Genomic DNA, 21,027 nt, shown 5'->3' with positions numbered 1-21,027 from the left:
CGCCTTTTGGGATGGTAGTCTTTGTAATTACGTATTTTCACAGTCTTATACCTCAACATTTTTACGTCAAACTGCGACTTTCTTGACTTTAAAATGTATCTTTTAAATTGAAAAACATCATACGTACGGGATCCAAATATTTGTTGTATCTCGCCATTGACTACCATACAATATTTTTCCGAAATAAGGTCCCATGGTGGTCCACCGGAAGGGGAGTGACTCTCAATAGAGGCTCAGCAGGAGTTGGAAATCAACTGTTAAAAATGGCCAAGTTCAAAAACAGGCTTCTCTTTTCAAACTATTTTCAGTAATACACTGTTACAGTACTTCTAACAAAGACAGAGAGAGATAATAACAATGGCTGAGAATTGTTACATCTATGGCCTTATCAAAATTGCAGAAGGAATATAAAACTCATAAAACTTGCTTTCATTTTGGCTCTCAGAACTATGTAGCATGTCATTTACCCAATTAATGTTTAAGACTGTCTAGATGTGTTTGAAGTTTGTAATAAAATAACTATCCAGCTTAATCTGCACTGATGGAAAGTTCAAAGACAGCCTAGGCAGAAGCTGAAATCACAGCAAAGAGATTTCATATTCTTTTTTTTTTGTGTGTTTTTTTTTAAAGGCCACTGCTTATTTAAGCTTATCTTTTAGCCAGTGAGTAAACATTGCCCTCAAATACCCCTTTTCCACTGACACTGTTCCAGGGAAGGTTCCTGGCCTGTATCTTGTATCTGGCCACACATTTCCACTGCAGAAAAGATGGTTCCGGGCCAGAAACAAATGCTGCCGCCATCTCGTTTGAGCAATCTAATGACAGTGCACTATATTGCTCTTTATATATAAATGTATAAAACTATGCGCGTGAGAGAGATAGTAATTCAGCGGTCTCAATGTCAATCTTTCTCCGAAAAGGACAGATTAGAGTAGCGGTATTTTACTGCGAGCAGCCCGTTCGCTAGAATATTTCCCGGTACTGTGAATAGCAAAACAGAAGTGTCGCACTGCCTGTACAAACACCGGGATAATGGTTTTTTTTTAGACTGGTTATAGTCAGGAAAGCAACACAAAGCAACGTTAAGTCAGTGCTTATTCCTCAAGTCTGTGGAAAGAACACACCATTTCACCATGACAGGCTCCAGTTCTCCTGGTCGAGAACAGGCTCTGGCTCCAGAACACTAACCATTCTGGTGGAAGTGGTAAGAGTCTCCCAAGAAATATTTATGTCACCATGAGGGGGAAAAAAAATACCCCTTTTCTTCAAGCCACGAAATATTCCCAGAAAGTCTTCCCAGAATAGGAATACTTTTCACCCAAACAAATACTTTTTATTAACTTTAATTGCATAGATCTGAAATGTAGTTAGAGACCTTAGAGCCCTTGTTTCAATTTGAAAAGCATAATAAACAAGTATAATAGTTTCAAATACAACATCAGTGAGTTCAAAAAAGAATTGTCAAGATGTGTTTTAGTGATTTTATCATCATTTCAAGTCAAGTAGGAGAAAAGTGTAAATAATTATAAGTAAATGGGACTATTGGTGAAGAAAGCATATACCAGTGGGAGAATATGAAAGCATTAACGATGGTTGAAAGCCATAGGTCACATTGCCATTATCCCTAATTAATCGTGGCTGACTTTCATTGGTGCATCTAATCAATTAGCATTTGAGGGACACCAGAAGGCGCATGTAGAAATTGAACCAGCTATTGCCATAAAAGAGCCTATATATGCGGCTTGTGTTCGTTTAGTTATCCTGCTTGCAAAAACTACCTTCTCTGCTCGCTTATGGGAGGAAAATAGTCACCAAAAACAGCAATTATAAGAATGAGACCACGTGTAACAGAGGATGATTACATTACTATTTCAGATTATATGCTAATGCTTACAAAAATAAAAACTCATTTACTCATTCATTCCAATAGCATATTTTCTACTTTTTAACAAAAATGGAGATATTAGGCAGAATGTCCAAGCAATGTCCAAGTAGATGGTGATTTTAAAGGCCAAACTCCAATAGAGACAAAAAAGGACCATTAAATCATCATCAAGTAGTCTAAGCAACTTGTGTGCTATATTCAAAGTTTTCTAAAGTCATATTTTTGTGTTAGGAATAGACTCAAATTTAAGTTGTATATATGAACTACTTTCATGTTTTTTTTTTTTGTTCCATCAGGAACCTTACTCAAATAAATACTGAGTTTGGGATCAATAAGATTTTTTTTAAAGAAATGTATACTTTTATTAATACTTGTATTACTAATACTTTTAAATCATTCAGCAAGGACGCACGAAATTAATTAAAAGTGACAGTAGACTTATTTGCATTGGTACAATTTTTTTACATATATAATAAAATATATATTTTTTATACTTTTATTAATACTTGTATTACTAATACTATTAAATCATTCATTAAGGACGCATGAAATTAATTAAAAGTGACAGTAGACTTATTTGCATTGTTACATTTTATTTTTTAAATAAGTTCTAACTTTCCATTCATCAAAGAATCCTGAAGAAATGTACCACTGTTTTCACAACATTTACATTTACATTTATTCATTAAGCTGACGCTTTTATCCAAAGCGACTTACAATTGCTAGATATGTCAGAGGTCGCACGCCTCTGGACCAACTGTGTGTTAAGTGTCTTGCTCAGGGACACATTGGTGTCTCACAGTGGATTCGAACCCGGGTCTCTCACACCAAAGGCATGTGTCTTATCCATTGCGCCATCACCACCCACAAACATAATAAGCAGCATAACTGTTGTAAGCACTGAAGAAGAAATGTGTCCTGAGCAGCAAATCAACATATTAGAATGATTTCTGAAGAATCATGTGACACTGAAGACTGAGAGTAATGGCTGCTGACAATCCAGGTTTGACAACAGGAATAAATTAATAATAATAAAAAAATATGTATATATACAAAATAAAAATTGCATAAAGGTGAGTAAAAGATGATAATATTTTCATTTTGGGCAGACTTTTATGTGCAGATTTTAAGGCTGTGCAAATGACACCAATTACTGGCTAACCACTGGCCCTCAGAGAGTCACAGAACTGAGGAGCTCCTCATCATTAAAATGTATAGGTCGCATTATTTCATGAACTGGCAGAGGCGCCTGCAATTTCCTTGCCTATTGAGACGCTTAAATGCAGACGCATGCCTTGAGGGGTCAGCAAGGCTGTCTACCTGCCCAGATGACATGCAATAAGTTCTGGCAGGGCAGTAATCCCTCATTTCAACCAATTACTCTGAGAGGGCAAATTGTTTCAGCTTCGGTGAGCACTGTACTGGTACAGTCTCAGTATATAACTGGAAAGAAAAAGACACAGCCTGTAGACTTTTCTGGAATGCAAGTTATGGATACAGATGAAACAGAATAAGAGGTTAAAAAATAACTGATAGCTCAATAATTCCAATTGGTAACCATCAACATTATAATCTTTTGTACACCAACCAAACCACTTCCTTGTGCCTGGTATTTGACATAGGTGTGGTCTTTAGTACAGTAAATGGTACTAAAGTCGCTATTGTTGGTGTAACTACACAAGCTAAGAGTGGACCAACAGTGGATCCCCTTCCTTCCTTCCTGACAGCCCTGATGTTTTGGCCAAAGCACTGATATAATCATCCCAGGCCACTGGTACATGTACACACCACCCCTCATCTCAGTGAGGTTGGTCTCATTGTTCTTTAACTTCCTTTCTCCTGTCCAGCTTTCCTGTCATGGCCCACACACTCCAGTTCTCCACGAGCGCTGTATGAGCATATGGTTTGGGGGCTGGGCAGCGTGAATGGAGGATGGTTACTGTTTCATGCCTCTGCCAATGTCATTACCTGCTCAAACACAAAGGGTGTTCATGCTGCTATTCTGGCTTCAATGGACTTCCAAGTTTATTATTTGGGGCTAATTGAAGTTATATTTTGCATCAATGTGACATCTTTAAAGGGACAGATTAGCTTCCAAAACTGTATAACTTCTGTGGAAAACAAAATATATTTTGAACTATCCCTTTATAATGTAGGCTCAGGTAACTACAAAAACTGAATGAAGAACAGAAGATAATTTCAAACCAATTTATCTATAATTAATACTTAAAAGTACTTATGACAAGTGTATTTAATATCTGAAATCATAAGTGGATTTAAGGCTTAGAACAAGAATAGGGCAAATGAATATGAACTTATGAATATCAAAAGTTATAAATACAAATTATTACAGTCTTGATAAAGTACTGTTTGAGTGATCTTAAATGTTTATCATCAATACATATTTTATTATATATTTATTTTACTTTTAATTGAATGAATTGGACCAGTACAAGGTGGTACTTTGAATAATATATAATATAGATTGTTTTTGTTACTATATACATGTGTATCATTCTTATTTTTGACAACTTTACGATTGTTGTAAAATATGGAACACAAAATAGGTGTATCAAAACTGCTGGTGTCTTAAACATGAAATTATGATTTAGTACTATAACAGATGCTTGTCAACCCTTTCAAGGATAAATTAAGTAAAAAGCTTATTTAGAATTTCCCCAACTGGCTTGAATACAACGAACCCACAACTCCTCTCCATAAGTCTACTTCAGCATAAACTGCATGTCAATCCCAGCACTGCACAACTACACATTAACCATAATGGGAATCATTATTCAGCTGATGAAAAACCATCAAATCAATTGCCTCAGTTTAACCATTCCACATTAAAAGCTTCAGTCTACTCATATAGCCTAAAACCAGGACAGTGAGGACATGAATCAAAAATGTCAGGTTGCCATGACAGATAGGGAGAAATGCAATATATGAAAGGAAAAGTCGTTCTTTCCATAGCACTGGCTCGAGTTGTCGTGTTTTGTGTGGACACACAGTCTGTGAGTGCACTCATTGGCTGTGTGTTTGTGTCACGTTTTTGTGTGAGCTCATGGCTCCGTTTTGTTTGTTTATGTGCTCCAATGTCTATAGTTTTAACACCGCCCTTCTTGTTACCTGATTATTGGTTTATTTTCCCCACCTGTTCTCCAGTTGTTACCCTCCTCATTTCCTCTCCTATTTATTTTCAGTCCTGTCCAAGTTTGTTGTCAAATGTTCCCATGGCGTGTTGCCTATGTACTATGCCTGTTCCTGCCCTCATTATATTGTATTATTAATAAAGAAGCCTGTTAAAACGCCTCATCCTTCCCAAAACCTGACACTCACTAACATGAACATACTACATGTTCAAATTAAATTATGATAAAAAAAAGTTATCAAATTATAAACCTCACATTTCAGCCTTTAATTTTTCTTTTAAAAAAGGTCAAAACTATAAATGATTATAGGTGCTCTGTGAATAATTCTAGATAACTTATCAAACTGTTTATATTTTAGAACTCAAATTAACTTATTTTATCAACTGGTTAAAATGTACAACAGTGCATAAACAAATCAGTCAGAATGTTGCATTGGTCTGAACAAAAACGGCAGACAGACTGATTGAAAATGTAAATCCACTCTCTAACAGTAGGTGGTGCTTAGGAACAGCAGAAATAGAACCGTTTCCCTGGTAACAGCTATACACAAAGCAGGGCTGCACTAGTAAACACTACTTTATCAGGCATTACATGGAGGTAAGACACAAAGAAAACGCCATCAAAACTTTTCTGAAAACAGTTATACTCTTCAATTAATCCAGCACAAATCTTTTATTCTGGAAAATCACTGCGTTTCTGAACACGTTCTTCTTTGCCTGACACATTCCAACTAACTTACATACCATGGTTTGATCTGCCACAATGACGTGGCAAAATAAATCATCAGACAGTAACAAAAGGCAAGTCCAGCCTGAATATTTTATATGAATACATCAGAAAACTATTGATTTGTTTCAAAGTGCAAAATCACTTAAAATTCTGATCATGTTCTTGTTTGTTTGTTTCTTTGTATGACTCTTTCTATCTACATGTCACGTTTGAGCCGTCACAATGGTAAACCTGGTAAGAAACATCATGTGACAGAAATATAAGGCAAGTCATATCTGAATGTTTTGTATATTAATCAAAAAACTGCATTAACGTGTTGAAGTGCAGCATGAATCGTTTATTCTGGAAAAATCATTGCATTTCTAATCATGTTGTTAGTTTCTTTCTTTGCATGACTCTTTCCACCTACATGCCACGGTTTGAGTCATTGAGTCAATGGCAAGTGTGGTAAGAAAGTTCCTGTGAAAACATACAAACCTAAACTTGTATATAGACATTCTCTAATCCACTCTCTAACAGTAGGTGGCGCTTAGGAACAGCAGAAATAGAACCGTTTCCCTGGTAACAGCTGTACACAAAGCAGCGCTGCACTAGTAAACACTACTTTATTAAGCATTGCCTGAAGGTAAGTTAAGATTAAAAAGAAAACGCCATCAAAACTTTGAACATGTTCTTACATTTATTTCTTTGCATGACTCTTTCCATCTACATGCCATGGTTTGATCTTCCACAATGATGTGGTAAAATAAATAATCTGACAGCAACAAAAGGCAAGTCCAATCTGAATGTTTTATATGAATAAGTACATCATAAAACTGTATTATTATTTTTTTAAGTGTAAAATTCCAAACATGATCTTGTTTTTTTTTGTGTCTCTCTCCATACACACCACGGTTTGAGCCGTCACAATGATAAACCTGGTAGGAAAGATCATGCGACACAAACAAGGCAAGTACAATCTGAAGGTTTGGTATCTGAATACATAAAAAATGCAGTAATAACTGAACATGCAAAATCACTGCATTTCTGAACATGTTCCTTCTCTTTTCCTTTCTTTGCATTCATTTTTCTATCTACATTCCATGACTTGAGCTGCCACAATGGTAATTTTGATAAGAGCATGACATGAAAAAAAAAATTTAACTTGTTTTAAACCGTTAATATATTTAAAGATTTAAACTTAAATCTTCATTTTTTTTCTCTTTCCATCTAAATGCCACGGTTTGAGCCATCACCTGGAAATTAACACCATGTGACAGCAAAAAAAGGCAAGTCCAATCTGAATGTTTTATATGAATAAGTACATCATAAAACTGTATTCATTTTTTTTTAAGTGCAAAATCATTGTAAAATTCCGAAAATAATCTTTTTTTTTTTTGTCTCTCCATACACACCACGGTTTGAGCCGTCACAATGATAAACCTGGTGGGAAAGATCATGCGACACAAAAAAGGCAAGTACAATCTGAAGGTTTGGTATCTGAATACATAAAAAATGCAGTAAACACTTGTTAACATGCAAAATCACTGCATTTCTGAACGTGTTCTTCTCTTTTCCTTTCTTTGCATTCATTTTTCTATCTACATTCCATGACTTGAGCTGCCACAATGGTAATTTTGATAAGAGCATGACAAAAGCAAGAAAAAAAACAACAAAAAAAAACCTTGTTTTAAACTGTTAAAGATTTAAACTTAAATCTTAACTTTTTTTTTCTTTCCATCTAAATGCCACGGTTTAAGCCATCACCTGGAAATTAACACCATGTGACAGAAATAAAAGGCAAGACAAATTTGAATGTTTTGTATATGAATACATAAGCTGCATTAACTGGTGTTAAAGTGCAAACTGAGTCTTTTATTCTCTCTGAACATGTTCTTTTATTTCTTTGCATGACTTTCCATCTAAATGCCACGATTTGAGCTGACACAACAGCGCAAGATAGATCATCTGATAGCAACAAAAGGTAAATACAATATGATTTTTTGTAGCCTATATGAATAAATCAAAAACTTTGTTTTAAAGTGCAAAATCACTATTTCTAAACATGATCTTCTGTTTTTTTTTTCCCTTTGCATGACTTTTCCCAACTACATGACATGGTTGGAATAAAATAAAAGATGATCATGTCACATCATCAAAAACCTGTATCACCTCGCTGTTAATGTGAAGAGCATAAATATTTCATTCTAGATAATCACTGTATATCTGAAAATGTTTTATTTTTCTTTCTGAAATTGAATGACTCTACATCTACATTCCACGGTTTGAGCCGTTGAAATAAGCAGAAGTAGCTAGATCTGCAGTCATTGTAGTTTATTCATTTCATACTTGAACATTCTGCCACTTTTACACTTGAACAGTAGTTTTGTAATCACTTTAGATCTTGTCGTTCACTAGGGCGAACGAGATCTGTCTATTTCTAAGGTAAATAAGGTAAATCTCTATAAAAATGCATGAATACCGCAAAACTTACTGACTTGTTTAAATTAATTTCATCACCACCACCAACAACAGAAAATAATTCTTAAAAGACTCCCCAAATCATGTTCTTGGTTTCTGTCTTTCCATGACTATTTCCCTCTACATGCCACGCTTGAGCCGTCAAAATGGTAAACCTGGTAAGGAAGATCACATGACAGCAAAAAAGGCTAGCCACATTCTGAATGTTAACTTGTTTTAAAGTGCAAAAATCACTGTATTTTGGAACGCTCTTCTAGTTTTTTTTTTCTTTGCATGACTTTTTCAAATAGTGAAGATGAAAGTTTGTTAGGAGAACAATCAAAGGTCAAACATGGGACCACAGTGGCTGTGAATATGGAGAAAGGACTCAAAGGATAAGAAAAAAAATGCTTCAGGCTAATCATTAAAACAGTTTGCAATGCAGAAAAGTATTTTAAAAGCAAGTGCAAATAATTTGCATGACAGAGTCTGACATGACAGGTCTGGAAAGACTTTAGACAGAAGACAATGTGCACCGTTATGATTGTTCACATAAAGGCTGATTACTTCGGCAGCATAAAGAAGGCTTTCCCCTGATTTAATGACAGCTTGTCAGGACTTAATGCAAAAAAGTATAATGATAATACCAATGAACACTTCCATTTACATATTTGGCAAATTTCTGATAATTATTTAATTCTGATTAATAAATTAACATCCATCAAGTGAAGAAAGGCAATTAATTTGCCTTTTACAGATAATGCATATTAATGCAGTATGCCTTTAGCCAACATTAGGGGCTTTTGCACCAGAGGAACCTTTTCATAGTTCCTAGAATTAATGCCAGAAGAACCCGCTTTTTTGGCATGTTCTCACCGCAGGAACTGGGAACGATTTTAGTCTTAGGAATGCCTTTTGGGGTAACTATATTATCTCCAGAGCCATATAGAGACAGAGTTGCGACAACGGAAGTTCTAAATGCTTGGTTGTCACGTGATTCGCGTAGACCTCAGATTGTTCCAGGAAGTGCTTCGGTGCCAATTCAAATCGATGGAGTTAGAGAGCAGAACTGTGATTTTTGGTAGTTTGTAGTCAATAAATGCGTTGGTTTACAATATGTATATAATACACTGACATTTGGATGTAGTATGTGTATGTAGTTACAGCAATATTGTTTTTAAAAGATAAAAATCTGCTAATTTTTAATGTTTATTGTGGTCAACCAGCGTTGCCTGCCTTTGTTAACATATTTTCTGGCTAACTTTACCTTGGTTAAAGACCGTTTTGCAGTTGTTTTGAAGTATTTTTGTGTTCTTAAACGTGTATGTTATTTAAGGGTTATCACGTAATGTTCACTATGGTTTCACAAGGACAGGAGACTTGCAGGAAACAGGTGATTGTCTTAAAAAGCCATTGCAAACAAGTAAAATGTAAAATTGCATTCATCTTAATGTTTACAATGTTTATGCACTTATTACTATATAAATGAATACATAATATATTTTATAGTCCTGTTATATCTTAAACCCCCCAAAATGTCAGGTTGTGCAACTGTCCGCAGAAATGACCTACTTTCAGACTAAAATACTAATTTAAATGGTGTTTTAAGAATAAAAAAAATGAAATTCTATGGCATCATTTTAACCGTTCATATAAACAAATTTTATACATTTCAGTAGATTTATAGCTGTTGAGATAATTGAAAACCTTTTGTCAAGCAATTTGCATGTCAGAATGGCACAACTGCACACATGGCTCTCTTATTGTAATTACAGTATGCATGATAATGCATTGTCCAGAGGAGCCTTAATGATCCTTGTAGATCTCTATCAAATACTGGTAAAAACGGCGTTCAAGTATGAGTAGATTGGTACACTTTCAGGTGAATTTAAACACTTAGAAATGTTCACAACGGAAACTTGTTTAAATACATTGTTCATGACACAATTTAAAAAACACTTATTTGTTTATTGGTCAATGATAGATATATATATATATATATATATATATATATATATATATATATATATATATATATGTATATATATATATATATATATATATATATATATATACACTTTTGCACTGATTTAGCACAAAGGGATTTATAAATGTCTAATAAACTGCACGTCAAGCATGTTGTCTGTCCTTTTCTCTATGTTGTTCTTGTACTGTCCGACACAGAGAGCAGAAATATGCTCAAGTCAGGAGCAATCTAAATAGAACTAAACATTTTGTGCTAATCATACTTATCTCCTACTTCAGAGTAGGATCTAACCCAGCACAATAGAGTGGTGCAAGTATGACGTCACTTTGTAGGCCAACCGGCAGTTAGCATCACGCTGGTTCCTTTGACAAAACCCCAATAGGTTTTTCCCATTGGCTTTTGGTTGATCGTAAAAAACAAGCTCTGTGATCAACAAAAGTCATGATACTTGCCCATTTCGTCTATCAAGATAATTATCACAGATAATAATATAAGCTTAAATGCAGTCGCCAGAAGTAAAAAGCTAAAGGTAGGCTGTAAAAGAACTAAACCACGGGTTGTGGTGAGGGGCTTAGTGTTGGAAAACAGAGGGCCATCAAATCAAAAAAGGTTAAATAGGCCATAAAAATGTTTTTGACACCCTAATCTCACAATTATGGTAATATAACTGCTGATATTTTTTCTATCCATCTTAAAATGGCAGCTCTAACGTCCTGATGAGGCAACCTATGTCTTCATTCAGAAACCAAAGAATGCTCGACCTATAAAAATTCAAATAAACACAACAAGGGAATAAATCACTCCAGGGTATGAAGTGGGTAAAACAACACTAGAATAAGAGCTGTGAAGAGAAAGAGAGAGAGAAGCACTAAATCACAGTCTACAGACATTCACAGTGACTGAACCACTCCAAAAGAAGAGTCTTCATTGTGCGGGCGGGACATGATTTATGTTGAACAATTTTATGCAAACTGTAAAAACTGAGTTTGGATAAACTCATTTTAGTATTAAAGGGATAGTTCACCCAAAAATTAAAATTCTGTCAGTATTTACTCACCCTCATGTTGTTCCAACCCCGTAAGACCTTCGTTCATCTTCGGAACACGAATTAAGATATTTTTGATGAAATCTGAGAGCTGGATCACTCCTCCATACTAGTCCATAGGCTTCTTGAGGGATTGAAACTTGCCGGCCTCGAAAAGTTATTAAAAACATCGTTAAAATAGTCCAAGTGACTACATTGGTTTATCAAACGACGAGAATACTTTCTGTGCGCAAAAACAAACATAAATAACGACTTTATTTCAACTATTCATTTCCTTCTCTTTGGGCCTCTAGTCAGTTAAACTAGTGTAATTGCGTAGAGCTACGTCACACGTAGGCTCACTATTGGCCGACGCTGGTCATGTGTGTGATGCGTGTGACGTACAACAACAGATCACACGCTGTTAAACTAGTAACCTGACTCGAGGCCCAGAGAGAAGGAAATGAATAGTTGAAATAAAGTCGTTATTTTTGTTTTTTTTGCGCACAAAAAGTACTCATCGTTTGATAAACTTAAGATTGAGCCACTGTAGTCACTTGGACTATTTTAACGATGTCTTTAATAACTTTGAGGCCGGCAAATTCAATCCCTCAAGAAGCCTATGGACTAGTATGGAGTGATCCAGCTCTCAGATTTCATCAAAAATATCTTAATTCGTGTTCCGAAGATGAACGAAGGTCTTACGGGGTTGGAACAACATGAGGGTGAGTAAATACTGACAGAATTTTCATTTTTGGGTGAACTATCCCTTTAAAATGGGGAGCACAGAACAATAGATGTGGTGTTTATTGATGGATTACAGAAGTTGATGCGCTGAGGTCATTAAACTTGAATAAACCGCATCAAATGGAGGCGTTTTCTTGAATCTTTTTAATTTATCAAGTGATTTCTTAGCATCAAGGACATTATTAATCACACTTGCCCTGGCAAAAAAAAAAAAAAATCATTATGCAACAGAACCGGGTTGCTTGATTTTTCTTGAAGATGCTTAATGACTTTTTTTTACCCTCACAGAAAAAAAGAGAGAGAAAAAAGAAGAAAATCACAAGGAATGAGTTATACCTCTGAGCCACTGGAGACGTTAATTAAAAAGGAGGATCAAATTAGGCCAGAATATTCATTTGTTACAATGAAAGATCTCAGAAAAGGAGATGTATTTATTACAACAACAAAACAAAAAAACGCACACACAAAACATGTTTTTAAGATTAAATTTTGCTCTGTGCTTGATGGGGGTGAAAACAACCCGTATAACAGATCTCAAGGCAAAGACACTCCAAGGAGAAAGGAGGAGAGTTATAAGTCAATTTACTGTTCTCCGTTACTATGGTTAAGAAGGGGACAGGCTCGAGTATCCTATGGCTTTGTTGTTCTGACGCTAGTCAATGTACACAGAGGATGTTCAGTTCTTGAGGGGATAGAGAGCTTTTCTAAATCTAAAGAGGCTCTTTGGAGACAAAATGAGGCGCGTCAACAGAATGGATCCTTGCCAAAAGTCTTTATACGGCTGGATTTTCTATGACACTGTCAGATGTCATCCAGTTTAATTCAGATGAAAATAAGTGAATATTAGTGAGGATATCCATTTTTATTAAAAAAAGCCTTTTTTTTCTCAAGTCAGAATGAAATGAAAAGTAACTGGAGATGGACCAATCATGTTTTTCATGGTCAATTGTGATTGCTGATTTTACAACCAAATGGCCCAATTCCGATACCGGTTGCCTTTGACCTTAAACAAAACATATCAGTTTTTGAAAAGTTTTGAATATTAAAGTAAGAGGCAACCACTGCATTTTAATTAGGGCTGGGTATTGACACAAATTTCACAATTCGATTCGATTTCGATTCACAAGCTTGCAATTCGATTCGATTTCGATTCGATTTGATTCAATATTGATTATTTTGGATATCAGGTACAATACATGGCAAATTTTCTCAAGGAAAACAAATCTCTTAACCAATGCTGTAAACTATGGGAGTCAGTTGTATCATTAAAATTGTTTCATTAGGCTACTATAGCCTAATATTAAAGGTAAAGATTTACTGATTTGTATACAAACAATTACACTTTTATTTATTTTTCTAATAATAAAGTTATATGAAATATAAATATTTAAATGGTGGCTGTCATAACAACTTGCCAGATTTATTCAAACATGCATTAAATATTGAAAAACATAAAATAATTATAAAATAACATAAAATGCATATGTAATATGGTGCATATATTTAGCAAAATGCTCCTCTCTAGAGTTAATTTGTCTAGCAGACTAACGAGTTCATGGTCACTGGATATGGTTTTTCTGAGGTAAATGTGACGTTACATGACATTGTTTACAAGCTGTTTCACTGACGTCTTTCCTCGGTTGAAACAATGATTGAGCGATTCCATGTGACAACAAGGATTTCGATAAGTTATACTCTATCTTTTAACACACTTTCAGATGCTCATTCATGTTTATTTCACGCTGTAACTGGTATTATTAAGGCAGAAGAGGAGATCATGTGCGCTCCGCGCTGCTGCTTCTCTTGAGCTGAGCCAGAGCGATCTCACGCCACAGCGCCAAAACGATATTTATGTTATTGAATTTCGTAAGAAAATGGACGTAATTTGAAATCTGAGACTTTGTTTCATATCAATAGTAACAAAGCACAAAGATTATTGCGTTTATTGGATGGGATGCGCGCTACAATGTTCCATTGATTATCATAATCATAAATCGATTCCTGGGATTTAAGAATCGATATCGGTTCGTAAAAATGAGAATCGATTAAAATCGAGAAATCGATATTTTTTACCCAGCCCTAATTTTAATCACGATCAAACAAAGATGCTACACACATGTAAGAGGAGCAGTTGTTTTTGATATATATATTAGATTGTATAATTTCAAGACTTATAGCAAAAGCACTACAGAATGGTCTGACTTTAGGTTTGTGAAATTATACTACAAAAAACATGCATGCGCAAAACAAAAAACGCAGATGGGCCGAATAAAAAAAAAAAGCAAATTCACAGCTGTAAACAATGCAGCGCTTCCCTTATAAACACTACTTTATTAGTCATTACATGAAGTAAGAGGAAAAGAAAATGCCATCGAACTTTTCTGAAGACAATCAGTTCCCTTTGGAGAAAAAAACATTCAATATTTAGGCCATTGTGAATCGTGAACTTGCTGTGCCTAAAGAATTTTCACTCCTCCTTGTGTCTGTCTTCAGGGTGTCCTGTGTGCCCAGAGTTTGTAATATTTCCACACAAATGACATTTTGGGAAATTGTTGCAATGCAGTTTGTGTGCAAGTCTGGAACAGAGATCAGCCAAAATAAAACAAAACTGGCAAGGTTTTACTCCAAACACACAATCAGCAACCAGCTGTTTTTTTTTTTGCTTTATTTTGGCTGATCTACTTTCTAAATACATATTATAGATTAATGTAACCAATTAATTCATCTGGCTTCACTTTTTGAGCCCACATCTCAAAATCCAATCAATAACCGATGAATAGAACCAACTCCCCGCTCTACTTTTTTCTTTCTTTATGATAATCCGTTACACTCAAATGTATGTCACAATATGGAACAAAAGATCTGTCGCTACTTCTGTTCCATCATGACTTTAAACTCAAACAACAAAGTTATACATGAACCAATGGGAACAGTTAAACTAAACTAGGCTAAGTGTTACGTCCAAATGGGTTTGATGAAGGGACAGAAAGGGAGAATCAATAAGGGGCATTAGAACACTCTTCATGACCTTTCTGCTTTCATTCAACATAAGGGGAAAGGAGAACAGAAAAACATCCATTCAGTGACAACTTCAGAGGTTCCATGTCCCAAATGTTGCCCCTAGCCTTCTTCCTAACCCCTGTAGAATAGAAATCCGTTGTGAACCATACTTTCATCACATCAGAGGAAAAGGGGAGCTATGGTCTTCACATTCGGATGCAGAGAATGTCTTTAATAGCATATGAACATAAGGCTATTCATTTTTCAGACAGGGTTCAGCTGGGACTAGAATCCACCAGTTAGTGAATCAGCAGTGAATCACAACCTGGAAAGATCACCTAATTTTAGCTTTAATTAATTCCTAAAAAGGAAGACAATTCCTAAAAAATTATATACAATAACTATAAGTTAGTTGTCAACATTTCCACTTCCAGTGTTACAGGAGAGACCTCGATATGAAGGAAATCATTGCGACATCATTAATCAGTTAATTAAGGTGCCGTTTTAAAGTGCAGGTCATCAGTTTTTCCAAAGAGTGAGGTTTGACCATCTTAAAGCTAACAATATATAATGCAATAAATTTGAGACACAGCAATAAGAGCAAAGTGTGCTGGGCTATGCAAAAGAGTCTGAAAGCTTTTACAAGAGGACTGCAAGACTGTAAATTTTCCCCTTTCCAAATCTGACAGCAACATCTACTCAATGTTAATCGTCTCCACAAAAATAATGTCACGATCAGGTTCTTGCATACAAGGTCTCTGCTAGCCTAGCCTAGGTATCTCGTAAATTAGTGAAGCTAGAGTAAATATTAAGGTAGGCCTATAATTTAACCCACTTGTCACACATTGGGTTAGGGTTTGTGTCACACATTTGCGTCAAACAAAACCACTACTGCTGCTTGACACTAAAAAGGCTTGAAGTCAAGGAAGGCTCGAGGCTTAAGTGGATATGATGCCATGTATTGTGATGCTCAAAAATAAAATAAAAAACAGCCTAATTGGGAGAGATCATGTGGAAATAAAGTGAAGCTAAGAAACTGACAGCACAATCAACCACTACAATCCTTAACTGTTGTTCAGACAGCGAAGGGAACAAGATAATCTAGACATTTGTTTACACTTTTATAAACATTATTTGGTGTTTAACAAACATTTTTTGCACCAAATAAAGCATGACAACAGCCTAAACACTTCAAAATCCAGCTCATTATACTGGGCAAACTGAATCTGGGTGTGGTGAAAATGACCAATGATTATAGGCTTCGAGCTTTTAATTCCCCTGAGGACTCTAAATCACCTCTTCCTGCACAAATAGAGTGTCTGAATTTTTTTTGTTAACATAACTATTGAACAAAATGTCTGAGGCACCTTATCTCACCTCAATATTTCCACTCCTACATTAATGAAACCAATATATTCACCTGATCTCTTCAACCCAAGTTCCTTTATCAGGGTGATGGCAATTAAGATCAAAGGCAGATTAAACGGAAATGATTTCCGACAGCCATTGAAATGTTCTCCTTTCCTTCATAGACACCGCATCATATGATCCTACAAAGTGAAATACCACAGAACAGAAAGCACTATACTGAAACATTTAACTACTTATGCACTACTCTCTTTACATGAAGCGTTCACATTGAAATTACAAATCTAAGGTTGCAAACTGCAATAATGCATTCTGTAGATGTTACATGACTCCCTGGAATAATGGAAATGTCCCATGTTGGAACAAATCATATGCCATGGTGTGCATTTTGTTAAAGTACACAATAGCAACTTTCAGCGAGCAATAAACATAGACAGTAACAAAACAGAGAAGCAGCTTGCCAAATAAATTACGGTGAATGGGACATAAAATCAAACAAGTAGTATCTCTTTTGTCAGCATTATTGCATACAATTTCTCCTCAAAATGCAATGTTTTGAATGCAAAATATTATCACTCACAATATTCCACAGTGCATCAACAAAATGCAGTAACTACAAATTTTGAGTAATCAACAACAGTTAGCAAAATCCATCCTGTGAAAGGAAAGGATTGTCTTAACTGTGCTCAGATTTATAGAAAAGAGTGTTAACATTTAAAACAACTCAATTAGAAACATTTCTCAGAATCAGTGTTGTATAAGTTACTGTATGCGTTGTCTTTAGGGCAGTCTACTACAAGCTCAAACAATGCTGTCACTGCTTTAACTTAAAACGACTTAACCACTACAGGATGATTGGTTTTGTGTTCACACCATATTTCCCTGCTGTAAAAGCATGGTTGTCATGGTTGTCCCTTAGCCATTAGACCATTGTAGGGGGTCCAGCGCACTGAAAAGGTTAATAGGATCATTTGCACCTGGTGTCTGCTGCCATGCTGGAAACCAGGATGTTGCAAAAACAAACTAAAAATGCCTTACAATGGTTACATTCAAATCACCTCTTATCACACTTCCCTGAAATAAGTTTCACTGTAATAGCAAAATCTGGGCCATAGAATGCAAAGTATACCAGGAAAAGAAAGTATGTTCAGGTAAAACCTCTCTGACAGCAATATAGTAGTGGATCATGATGTTTGAGAACCTGCCATTAATACAGCTAACTGACAACAACAGGCTGCCTTGAAGATCAGACTTGGGTATAGGTAATAAAAAGTTATTAATTCCATACTATATTTACCTCTATTTTTGTAGGTGGTTGAAGAGAATATAACATTTTTAATACGGATTTTCATACTTAAGAGCATACTGTCATTAAAGTTAATAAATAAATGAAGTCAAATAAAGTAAAAAAAAGTTTGGGGTTTCAAATGTGATGAGCTACAAACAATTTCTAATACATTCATCTTCATCATATATTTTCTTAAAAGTTGATGCACATTTCGATAAGCAAATTGTGCCTAGTAAAGTGAACTTAAAGATATCACCTACTGAGTGTAGGAAGCAACACAATTACAACAAAAATAAAGCAAAGATTTCAGTATCAAGGGGGTCTATATAGGAAGCCACTGCATTCTCATCTTCCGTGATTGGTGGGCGCCAAAACTGACCCTTTAAGTGCTTTACACAGAAGACCCCCACTTCAAAGAGCCCTTCTCTGTTTACACACACGAAAATCCCCAAACACTGTGGTAGCCAAAGGCGACGTAACTTACAGGACTTGTGTATGTTTATCAAAGCAACTTTGACAGGGCTATCAATATCCCACACTTTCATTTTGTAGACAATTTGCTCATTGATCTGTCCTGCTTTTGTATTTTGATTGTTGCTCGAGGCATTAAGACCACCCGTGCGGAACAGAGACTGCATGAGTCATTTCGTCGTGGCGCTTTATTGGAATACCAAGAAGGCAATTCTAATACATCTAATGACTGACATTAGTCAACTTTGTAAGCTAACTCGACTTTAGGCAGCAGTAAAAGTAAACTGGAAACATAAAAACTCACCCTTATCCGCCTCATGGCCGCAACAATCTCCACACGGCTATTGGGTCGAGCCACATCCAGACTACCGATATACTGGAAATCAAAGCCAACGAGATGAAATCTATTAGATCTCATGTAGACAAGTTGGGCTTAGTAAAACTAGATGTGGCATCAGAACTCACGCGTTCAATTAAATTGACAATACGGAATGTAAACAAAGGCAAAACAACTTTAAATGCATCCTATGACTGGAAACAGGATTGCAACAGGATGTAAATAATACATGCAGCTGAAAAACATTTCCCGAGTCAAAAGAAACTCACCTTTGCTTCGAAATTAATCCCGTGTTGGAATGCTTCCTCGTTATGCAAAGGAATTCGCAAATCGTGTCCATCATCGACTAAATTGTATTTCGTTTTGGCAGGCATGGTGACCGTTTTACGTCCTTCTCCAGAGTTGAAAAAAAAACAGCTCGAGGGGAGTCAGAACTTAGTCTAACTCTTGCGATCCATGCCTTTTTTTTAGCCAGAGGTCACTCTTACTTCTCATGCGTGCTCGCTTTTGACAGAGCAACTTTTGTAGAAATCACTATATTCTTCAATCCGACGTCGCCGAAGTGGCTTCCCAGTGTGTTCGTTTGACCAAATATGAATGATCCGCTCACTTGTTCCCATTCAAGCGGGCAGCCCTAAGCTTTAGCTGGGGTAGTAGTGCCAAAATCCTGCTTCCTGGGCATGTCCGTTTCCAACAACTTCACGCCAGCGCCATAACCGAGCCCACACATCCTTCTCGAAGGGATTGTTGCGAGGGCAGAGCGCCATTGGTTGAAAGGGGGAATTCCACCTGCTTTCATTGGAACACGGCTTCAGGTTTGGAGGAGGAGAAAAACACCTCGCTTCGCACTCAACACCCAACAAAGGAGAGCGGAGCCTGGCCCCTAGTGGCAGAGTTCGGTACACATTAGGCTAATGTTTTTTTTTTCTAAGGCAAGTTTATAAAAACGACTTAAATGACCTAATTGAATTAAATCCTGGCTTAATCTAAGCCCTGTCTGTGAAACCAGGCCAACATATATTATAAAAATATATGTCATGCTATTACTTTTTCGGCGTAACTGCTAAACCCGTTTTTAAGAGTTCAAACTTTTGTATTTCTTCAACTTTGACACTTTCCTTTCCATTTCTTCTTTTTGTTATTGATAATCAGTTTAAAAAGTTTTCACTATTTCCCCCCATTTATTTTTATCTAGCCTACTTTTTGAATTACTTTTATGTATGCTTTTTGTTTGCTTGCCCCAATACAATGAAATCCATTATACAATATACAATGTTTAAAACCATGCTGATCTAAACACAGTTAAATACACTTAAATGTTTATTGTATGAACATCAATTTAAAAACAATAATAATAAAATACACCAGTCCCACAAATTTAGTAATTTCACAACAAAATATCTCACCCCAATAAAGTTTTCAAAAGTTAGTGTAGATATGTTTACCACTTAGACAAATATTACTACTTTTTACTTAATTTAAAAACTTAATTTTAACTTAATTAAAAAAGTCTGCAAATGTTTCATTTAGGGTAGGCATGGCTAAACCTTATGAAAAACAAGCAGCCTAAGCCAAGGCCATTTAAAAGGTGGATTTACTCAAAAATGAAAATTCTAGATACTCCCTCATGTCGGCCCAAACCTGTAAGACTTTCGTTCATTTTCGGAACACAAATGAAATATATTTGATGAAATCCAATAGATTTCTGTCCCTCCATAGACAGCTATTAATGTACGAAACTACCACTTTGATGCTTCAAAAAGTTAATAAAGAGATCGCAAAACTTATCAAAATAAATTGAGCGGTTAAGTCCACATTTTCTGGAGAGACTGGAACACTTTAAACCAGCGGTGGGCAACGTCGGTCCTGGAGAGCCACAGTCCTGCAGAGTTTTGCTCCTTCAACCCAGATCAAGCACACCTGAATGAACCTCATTTTTGTCGCATGCAAGCGAATTCTTAAGCTACCGTTTACCACATGTATGAGTTGATGAATGTTTATATGTGGATATTCAGAATATTTTGGACTAATCTGCTCAATTCATAGGCCTACGGATTAATTTTAAGATCTCTTTATGAACTTTTTGAAGCATCAAAGTGGTAGTTTCGTAGACAGAGGGACAGAAATCTCTCGGATTTCATCAAAGATATCTTCATTTGTGTTCTGAAAATGAAAGAAAGGCTTATGGAAAGACATGAGGGTGAGTAATGACAGAATTTCCATTTTTGGCGAATTAACAACAACATTATAAAAAAAAATCATTGTTTTCACCACACAGAGTGCTATTACATCCACCTCCCTTTTGTGTACCTTGATATGTAGGCTACCTATTAAAAATATGTACAGGTCCTTCTCAAAAAATTAGCATATTGTGATAAAGTTCATTATTTTCCATAATGTAATGATAAAAATTAAACTTTCATATATTTTAGATTCATTGCACACCAAATGAAATATTTCAGGTCTTTTATTGTTTTAATACTGATGATTTTGGCATAACGCTCATGAAAACCCAAAATTCCTATCTCAAAAAATTAGCATATCATGAAAAGGATCTCTAAACGAGCGATTAACCTAATCATCTGAATCAACTAATTAAC

At 35.7% G+C, this 21,027-nt stretch overlaps 1 protein-coding gene across 2 annotated transcripts in view; it reads right to left on the bottom strand.

Annotated features, from left to right (window-relative positions):
• The window catches only part of nos1apa (nitric oxide synthase 1 (neuronal) adaptor protein a), a 119,986-nt gene extending 100,688 nt beyond the window's left edge, over window positions 1–19,298 (bottom strand). For both annotated transcript variants that reach the window (XM_077198497.1, XM_077198498.1), the window contains exons 1-2: window positions 18,697–19,298; window positions 18,395–18,466 (exon numbers count right to left, since the gene is read on the bottom strand). In XM_077198497.1, coding sequence (XP_077054612.1) covers window positions 18,395–18,466; window positions 18,697–18,801 — 177 coding nt within the window. In that variant the 5' untranslated portion in view covers window positions 18,802–19,298. The remainder of the gene's footprint in view (window positions 1–18,394; window positions 18,467–18,696) is intronic.
• Between the last annotated feature and the right edge of the window lie 1,729 nt (window positions 19,299–21,027).

The sequence above is a fragment of the Siphateles boraxobius genome, unplaced genomic scaffold, assembly GCF_051911475.1.
Source record: "Siphateles boraxobius isolate OS27281-9 unplaced genomic scaffold, OSU_SipBor_1 41, whole genome shotgun sequence".
Lineage (NCBI taxonomy): Eukaryota > Metazoa > Chordata > Actinopteri > Cypriniformes > Leuciscidae > Siphateles > Siphateles boraxobius.
The sequence above is the reverse complement of the archived record's forward strand: the minus strand, read 5'-3'. Positions and strand labels throughout refer to the sequence as shown.